We start from the raw sequence: 9,053 nt of genomic DNA, 5'->3' as shown, positions 1-9,053 counted from the left end.
ATAAAATTTCTTCCCAATCTGTCCCTTGATGTTTGATTGGTAGGCATGGAATGTGAGCGGAGAGTGAAGGGACTGAGAAGGCAGAGATGGCTGAACCAAGGAAGGGTGGACTGAGCAGCTGAAGAAGAATGGACAGGAAGAAAGGGGGAATAGTTATTTATTTAAAATCGGGCATTATGTTTTTTCATTGTTGAAGATCTCAAAGTCCTTAGAAATCAAAGCATTACAGACAGTCATTTAACAAGGTAATGTACATGCACACAACATTCAAAATTTCCCTAAAGTGCCAAACAAAAATGCACATGCCTACAAGAAAACCAATCAAATGCCAATTAATCTGGAAGGGGAGACAAGTGAGTGAGTTCTGTGGATGCCATTGCAGAAGAGGGGTCCTTTCTCATGAAGATAATTCATCTTCTCTCCAAAGGTGGAGGCACTTGAAGCAGGGGCCTGCATAAAAGATCTCTACAATTCTCTTGGAAGCAGACAACCCTGCCGTCCTGGGCTGCTGCAGATGACGGGTCCACGTTTCTGCTCAATTTTGACTCCAAATATTCATGTATTTTGACTTCCAGTGCATATTTTCTATTGCAAATAAGGGTCCCAAATAGGCAGCAGATATGAATGGGTGGAAAGCAACAGATGGGTGGACAGAGACACTGTGACGGCCACCATAAAAGAAAAAAGAAAAGAAAAGAAAAGAAAAGAAAGATCTTCACAGAGCATATAGCCAAATGATGGTACAGTGGTACCTCGGGTTACATACGCTTCAGGTTACATACGCTTCAGGTTACAGACTCCGCTAACCCAGAAATAGTACCTTGTGTTAAGAACTTTGCTTCAGGCTGAGAACAGAAATTGTGCTCCGGCGGTGCGGCGACAGCAGGAGGCCCCATTAGCTAAAGTGGTGCTTCAGGTTAAGAACAGTTTCAGGTTAAGAACGGACCTACGGAATGAATTAAGTACTTAACCCGAGGTACCACTGTACTTGTTCCCACAAGAGGTAAGGCTGGCCACCAACTTGGACTGCTTTAGAACGGAATGAGACATTGCATTGGGTGGTGTGAGGCATTTTGCAAACCTCAACAATTAACTGATTGTCGGGGTTTGCAAAACACAGGGCTTTGATTTCAAACCATGTGGGCAAAAGCAGGCCGCCTGACGTAATTGTGAAGACAGGTGATTGACATGGTGCATTTTTTCCTTCTGCTCTGCTTTGGAAGAGCGAGTTTCTACGAGATGCTGCTGGTGGCGGTGCTGCCCTGGTTTGCTGTGATGGCTGGTACCCCGTGGGATGCGCAAGGCAGGAAGCTCAACAGACAATGATAGGTGGAGCCAACTCCTTCTAGTTTTGCCCTCCTCCTTAACCCGAGGTACCACTCTATATAAGACCTTAAATTTTTTATTTCCCTCTGGTGGTCCAGTCTCTGCTACTGCTTTGTCCCCTTGGTCCTTGGGTTGCTAGAGAATTTTGTTGTACTCTGTGGTTTCAGGAGGTCTTGGGTTGTTCACTGTCTCATAGACTGTCTTGGAGTCCTGGCCCTCGCACTGCAAGAGAAAACAAACACGTGTCCACAGGCACAAGTTGCTGCCTATTCTGGAAGATGCTGCTGCCTGTTTGCAGAAAGAGCACCAATTCAGCAATGCACATCAGAATACCAGCTGAGCCCTGTTGCCCGGAAAAGCCAAGGTGTGTCTGCCTAGTCCAGCAGGCTCTTCCCCATGGTGGTGTCTCCGAAATTGCCAAAAGCACAGCATGAGTAGCTACCCGAAGCTGCTGCTCATCCCCAGCAGCCTAGTGGTGAGAGTGTTGGACTACGACCTGGGAGACCAGGGTTCAAAGCCCCACTTGACCTTGGGCCAGTCACTTCCTCTTAGCCTAACCTACCTCACATGGTTGTTAGGGGGATTAAATGAGGAGGGAGAGGAGCGTGTGTGAACCAAATGTGGACACAACACAGATCTTTGTCCAATCTGATGCCCTGCAGGTGTTTTGGCCAACAATTCCCATCAGCCCCAGCCATGGTCCTATCAGTGCCAGCAACATATGGCTGTCCTAGCTCAGGCTTATGGGAGTTGTGGTCCTAAATGTCTAAAGGGCACCAGGTTGGGGAAGTATGCCATAGGTGGTGAGCTGAGCCTCACAGATTCAGAAGGAGAAGGATGTGTGTCTGTGAAGGTCAAGAGTTTAATACTGGGATAGTTACAAACCTAAAGGTAAAGGTAAAGGTAAAGGTCCATTGACAGTTAAGTCCAGTCACAGACAACTCTGGGGTTGTGACACTCATCTCACTTTACAGGCCGAGGGAGCCGGCGTTTGTCCGCAGACAGTTTTTCCGGGTCATGTGGCCAGAATGACTAAGCTGCTTCTGGCACAATGGAACACTGAAACCAGAGCAGCCCATGGAAACGCCGTTTACCTTCCTGCCGGAGCGGTACCTATTTATCTACTTGCACTTTTTGGCATGCTTTCGAACTGCAAGGTTGGCAGGAGCTGGGATTGAGCAACGGGAGCTCAACCCATCACAGGGATTCGAACCGCTGACCTTCTGATCAGCAAGCCCAAGAGGCTCAGTGGTTTAGATCACAGCGCCACCTGCGTCCCTAGTTACAAACCTAGGTTGCATTTAAAAAGAAAGCAGCAGATTGAAAATGATGCAACCTGTGTCGATGGGGTAAGTTGAGAATATACGTGTGGCTTCTCTTGCATTGTGAAAGTTCCTTTTTACCGCTTTGCAGAACTTATTGCAGCTTGCTAGTCACAAGGAGGGGCAAAGTGGCTGTGAAATGCACTCGCATAGACTATGGGGAATCTTGTTGGGGGGGGGGGGTCATCTCCCAACCATGGAGAGGCATTTTTCAGACTTCCCCCTTTGCAAGTGTGGGAAGCCAAGGAGCTCATTTCCATTAAAAAAGAAAATGAAAGCTGAGGCTGTTAGGAAAATAAATTTAGCAGCTAAGACCACATTCTGTGCTGTGGTGTGACTCCCCCCCATACACACCTGGAGATTCCACTCACATCTTCCCACCCCCACCTTTAACGCAACCACAGATCTTGCAACTTGCTATGCCACCAGCCTTGAGTAACACGTGGCTTTGCAATGGATCCAGCTTCCCCACTCCCCTTTCCATGCTGCAACCCATCTCCACTTGCTAAGAAATAAATGTTTAAGAATCCACGTGCCTCTTGAGGCTTGGTGATCTCTGAGTAAATTGTTTTCTCACTCTTTTCTCTGGTTCTCCGCATCTTCTCGTCGTCTGTTTGCAAAGGATTCTGGGAAAGAGAAGAAGACATTTACAGGGTGGTGGTGGTGGTCAAACAGGCCTTGTGGAGCTGGAACATCACTGGAAAAAAACCCAACTATTGATTGCCATGAATCTCAAATCTGTATCCTGCCAAAGAGGGATCAGGTTTCCTAGGGCAGTTGTCTTTAACCTTGAAATAACAGATGTTGTTGGACCACAACTCCCATCATCCCTGACCATTGACTAAGCAGGCTGGGGATAATAGGAGTTGTAGTCCAATAACATCTGGGGACTTAAGGCTGAAGAACTGTGCCCTAGGGTGGTTGTGCAAAGAGATGGCCAGCTTCAAAGTACTTAGTATTATCTTAGAGAGGGGCTAACCAACATGGTGTCTTCCAGACCTGGTGGGCCACAAGTCCCATCAGCCCAAGCCAGAATGGCCAATCGTCAGGGATTATGGGAGTTGTAGTCCACAGCATCTGGAGAACACCACATTGGCTATCCTCGGCCCGCCTTATAGAATGACAAGGAAGAAGAAGGGATTCAGCTTCCCCCTCACTTTAAACACACACGCTGATTCCTGATCTCAAGATGATAAAAAAAAAATTGTTTGGAAGAGTTTAGGAGAAGATTCTTATGTAGTTTTGGGAGTTGTTTTTAATAAGCTGTTAAACCAAGCTGACCGTAAGAACGTAAGACATCCCTGCTGGATCATCTAGTCCAGCAACTTATTCTCACAATGGCCAATGTGATAGGAATTTTGAGGTCTTAGACATATGGTAATGTTCATAAGTGTACCAACCAAGCACGTGCATAGATCAGCACAGGAAGACCGACCTGGAACCATTTTGATTCCTAAACTGAGCAAATGTTTTCTCTGCAAGGTCAAAGTGGGAAACCTCCCATTGTCTCTTTCCTCACAAATCCTGTCTTAAGGGCACATTTAAGATATGAATAGGGTGTGAGCCTGTGACCTGGCCCAGGAACTAAGTATTTATCACTACAAAAGAATGGCCGGGCTTTCTAAGCAATCCAATCAAGTAACCTGCCAGACAGGAGAAAAAACGACAGGAGAAAAACAACATTCAAATTTCTGTTTTAGACCAGCTTTTTTGTGATGTAGGTGTGATGTATCTGGAGGGTGGACTTAGGTTACACCCCTACTGTGATGTATGTATGATGTTTCTGGGGGTGGTCTTGATCTACAGGGTGGCAGTTTCAGAAGTCTTTATAAGGCCTTGCGCGCCATTGTTATGGGTTCCTCCTCCTTTCCTGCGTGTGAGCGGAGCACCCTGATGCAACAGATCAATAAAGATCAAGCTTACTAGCTGCTTTGCTTTTCAATATTCTCTGGTTGGCCTCTGTTATTCTCTCCTACCAATAGGGAACCTATGCAAGGACCTATATGGGCTCTTGGATACCCCATAAGGGAAAAGGGCAATTTTTGTTTACAACACCAACCAGATGCCTGCAGGAAACCAGCAAGCAGGACCTAAGCGCGAAAGCTCTCTCCCCTCCTGTGTTTTCCAGCAACTGATATTCAGAAGTGTAACTGCCTCTGACTCTGGAGGCAGAGCAGAGCCATCATGGCAAGTAGCTCTTGATAACTTAGTCCTCCATGAATTTGTCTAATCCTCTTTTTTTAATCCACCCAAGTTGGCGGCATCACTGGCTCCTGCGGGAGGGAGTTCCACAGTTTCTGTGTTGCATTTAAAAGTACTTCCTTTCAAAACAAAAAATTATGGAAAAGTGGGATAGACATAAGATATATGTTCAAAAATACAGTAAAGGTTCACTATCTATGCTAGCATTCGATTGGCGTTGGAGAGAGACTGAGTTGAGAAATAAGACCAAGGGTACATATTGATATAGGAATGTATTAGATAAAATGTAAAGAAATATACAATAATAAGAGTACATTCATTTGTAAAAAAGGAGTATACAACGGGATAGACAGGAAGTCCAAAGTGTTGGTACATATATGATTTTGGAAAAGTTTTTTGTCCTTGTTTTTTCTTTTTCTTTTAGTATATAAACTTTGTATACATGTTGAAAATTATAGTATAATAAGCCTTGTGATGTAATATGATAATGTTTACCGATGTAACATAAGAACTTTAATAAATAAATGAAATTCTAAATAAATAAATAAATAAATAAATAAATAAATAAATAAATAAATAAATAAATAAATGTATTTCCCTTTGTCTGTCCTGAATCTTCCAACCTTCAGTGGATGTCTGCGAGTTCTAGCATTATGAGAGAGGGGGGAAATGCTTTCTCCATGCCATGAATAGTTTTGCGAATTTCTATCATGCCACCTCATACTTGCTCTTTCTCTAAACTAAAAAGTCCCATTGCTAATTACTAATAAAATGGTTCGTATTGTTATTAGACCACATTTCTAATGCCAAGAAATTCTATGCCATTTGCAGAAAGTATGCAGCTTTCAGGGGAACTTTTCAGGGGCAAGGCAATTTTTGCAGTGGGTTTTTCATGTAGGACAGGAAGAAAGAGGCCCTTGTGCTTCCTGTACCTTGTGCATCTTTCGGAAAGGCCCTTGGCTCATTTGCAGAATGCTTGCTGGTCTGTGCACTCAGAAGGTCTTACTTACAATTCTTGACATCACTGGTAGCATTGGGAATATCCTCTGCCTCAGACCCTGGAGAATCATTGCCACTAATTGTAGACAGTATTGAGTTAAATAGACCAATGGTCTGATCTGATATAAGGCAGCTTCCTGAATCCCTATCTCTGTGCTCTGAATCATCTAATCTGAAATCATAGCAGAGATGAAGCGAAGTCCAGTCCTGTAATCAGGACACAATTCCTCAGTTTTCTGCAGTGCTTGGAATGAATAATAAAATCATAGATTTGTGGAGTTGGAAGGAACCCTGCGGATCTTGCCCAACCACCTGCCAAGCAGGAATCTCAGCTAAATAATCCATGACAGATGGCCATCCAACCTCTTCTTGTGGTTAAGAGTGGTGGACTCGTAATCTGGTAAACCGGGTTCAATTCCCAGTTCCTCCACATGCAGCTGCTGGGTGACCTTGGGCCAGTCACACTTCTCTGAAGTCTCTCAGCCCCACTCACCTCACAGAGTGTTTGTTGTGGGTGAGGAAGGGAAAGGAGAATGTTAGCCGCTTTGAGACTCCTTCGGGTAGTGATAAAGCAGGATATCAAATCCAAACTCTTCTTCTTCTTAAAAACCTCTAATGAAGGTCCACCACCTTACAAAGTTCCACTGTCAAATGGCTTTTAATGTCAGAAAGTTATTCCTTAGGTTTAGTCAAAATTCCCTTTCTTGTAACTTGAATCCATCGGTTCAGGTCCTCCCCTCTGGAGCAGCAGAAAACAAGCTTGCTCCATCTGTCTTGTGAAGGCCTTCAGATATTTGAGGATGACTATCGCATGTCCTCTGAGTCTGCTCTTTTCCAGGCTAAACATACCCAGCTCCCTCAACCGTTCCTTATATGGCTTGGTTTCCAGACCCTTGATCATCTTGGTCGCCCTCCTCTGCACACCTTCCAGCTTGCCAGAACGGGAGACAGGACTATAAGGGTGGCCTGACCAATTTACCCAATTAATTCAAAAAGCTTTGAACTAAAAGCAGTTCCCGCCAGCTAGAACATGAACTAAGTCCATCCTGAGGTAGAACTTTGTACTTGAAGATGAACTAGAAACTGTTCATTTTCTTACTCTTTTTTAAAAATACTCTTTATATTCTTTCGACCTTTAAGCTCAAAGAATGTTACGGCTGGGGAAAATGAAAGTAACGCTTCACATTCTACTGTGCAGGCGTTTTGATGTTTCCTCAGTTTTAAGCGTATTTTACACTTCACCGCAGATGCTCATAGCATTCTGAAAGCTGAAAAGAAATTGCTGAGGAACATTTGAACAAACCGTGAATTGAACTGTGAACTGGACATGAACCAAACCCATTGATTTTGTAACAGGACAACCATGAACTGGAGTCAGTTCCTTTTTGGACACGTACTTGTACTTCAACTACAACTAGTTTCTTTTTTTAAAATGAATTTTCCAATTTCCTGTTTTCTGTGTCAATATTTTCAGGTCTGAAGCTCTGTTTTTCTAATGTAGATGGATGGTAGCAGCTTCCTACCTGTTTGGGGAGGTGTACTGTGGTGTAGATGGTCTGGGGCACATCCTTCTTTGCCTTTGGTCCTCTCCGCTGTTGGGTTTCCGATGGGGAATTCTGTGAGTGGAAGAGAAAGCTGCAACGTTTACTGGTGCCTGTGATATTGTGGGTTGGAATAAATTTAATTAATAATAATAATAATAATAATAATAATAAAGGTGACAAGAGGGATAAGCAGGACATTGTTATGATGGCTTTACCACCAAGGGGGTAAATTATCCCTAAACTATCCATATTAAGTGTTGTATTTTAAAAAGTCAGACTCCCCCCCCCCCAGTCCACCAAAGAAGTGGATAGAGCAGCCCAAAGAAGTACGTAATCATTGCCTGTTTGGCCTCTGTGATCCGGGAGGAGCATGCAAGGAATTATGGGATATAAGCCATGGATGTGGCCAGAAATGAAGCCAAAAGTCACTTATAATTTTTTTTAAAAGGCCATGCAGATGTTTATTGAATTTTGGTGACTAAAATATGGTGTGAATGGAAATTCTCAAGCTATGTGGTACCCCCCTTTTTTTTTTTGCAAAGTGGATGCGATGATTAAAATCCTCATTTGTGGAGCAAAGTAAAATCAGATACACATCACACGTTTCTGAGCTTTTAAGAAGGTGGTTTTAATTTTTTGATAAAATACTTGTGAAATAGAAACTAACACTTCCCCTACCCACCCCTTAGGAAAGTAAAAATACCTTGAGAGACTGGCTCCACCCACAGTTTCCACTGACTTTTTTCAAGAATATGGTATTGATGTAAGCAAATGTGAGAGAATGAGTGTTTCGAAGTCCATGCCTGAGATCTTTCGGAAGCACTGAAGCACCTCCTCACAGGTCTTCAGTCCTCAAGAGACTAACCTAGCAAAAAGGTGTGAACATGTCGCTGGTATTTTAAGCATGATAAACTACTACTGAGTTCTGCTCAGGGCTTATTTGCTTTTGAAACCTTGCCCCCATTTTGAATTCCATTGTAGTTATCATTTACTACTCATCATGTTCACTGTAGGAGGGGGTTGGGGGGGAGGTGATTCTGGTAGATCTCTGGCCCCTCAGCGATCTCCCCCCCCAAAAAAAAAAAGCTCTACAACTTTGGTCCGACGATGGGTAGATCACTGCCAGTTTTTTAATACTGTAGGTAGATCACAGTCTATTGGGAGTTGGACGTCCCTGGTCTACAGGATCAACAATGACGGGCAGGACCATGATGTGGGCACTGATACCTTGGAGAGATGCTGCCAGGCAATGATCGGCCTTCACTGACCTGATGCCTTCCAGATATTTCGGACCACAACTCTCAACTGCTCCCATTAGGACATTTGGATGGCACCGTTTAGGAAAGACTGGTGTCTACGAGACTGAGCTCAGTGAAACGAGGGTGCACCTGATCCAGTTCAAAACAATGTGCTCTGATCATCAGAGTGCATTACCCTTCAGTGCATTCACACCCATTCTTTTGAACCTGGTACACATGAAGTTACCAACAATCTGCTAGTTTAATTCTGAAATGCTGTGCTTTGAAGCAGTTCTAAAGCCAGTTTTGCTCTCATTTCAAAAGTGTTTGAGTGGTGAATCCCAGGAGTATAAAGTTGGAACTGTTTCCTGGGGATGGTGGTCCTACAGGGGTGGTTGTGTCATGGAGGAGCACCCCACACC

The 9,053-nt window shown here is 44.0% G+C and overlaps 1 protein-coding gene across 9 annotated transcripts in view; it reads right to left on the bottom strand.

The window, feature by feature from the left end:
* Window positions 1–141: 141 nt before the first annotated feature.
* Window positions 142–9,053, bottom strand: part of LOC310834089 (SLAM family member 5-like) — a 33,075-nt gene continuing 24,163 nt past the window's right edge. For 4 of the 9 annotated variants that reach the window (XM_083717452.1, XM_083717453.1, XM_083717454.1 and 1 more), the window contains 2 exons: window positions 7,373–7,465; window positions 3,023–3,274 (listed from right to left, as the gene is read on the bottom strand). In XM_083717452.1, the coding sequence (XP_083573578.1) occupies window positions 3,038–3,274; window positions 7,373–7,465 (330 nt within the window). In that variant the 3' untranslated portion in view covers window positions 3,023–3,037. Of the gene's footprint in view, window positions 1,549–3,022; window positions 3,275–7,372; window positions 7,466–9,053 lie in introns of those variants that run through there. The other 5 variants (XM_083717456.1, XM_083717457.1, XM_083717458.1 and 2 more) reach the window with 2 other exon arrangements.

This window comes from Podarcis gaigeae (genome assembly GCF_964106915.1).
Source record: "Podarcis gaigeae genome assembly, chromosome: 16".
NCBI lineage: Eukaryota > Metazoa > Chordata > Lepidosauria > Squamata > Lacertidae > Podarcis > Podarcis gaigeae.
Note: the sequence above shows the minus strand (reverse complement) of the source record. Positions and strands in the feature narration are given on the sequence as shown.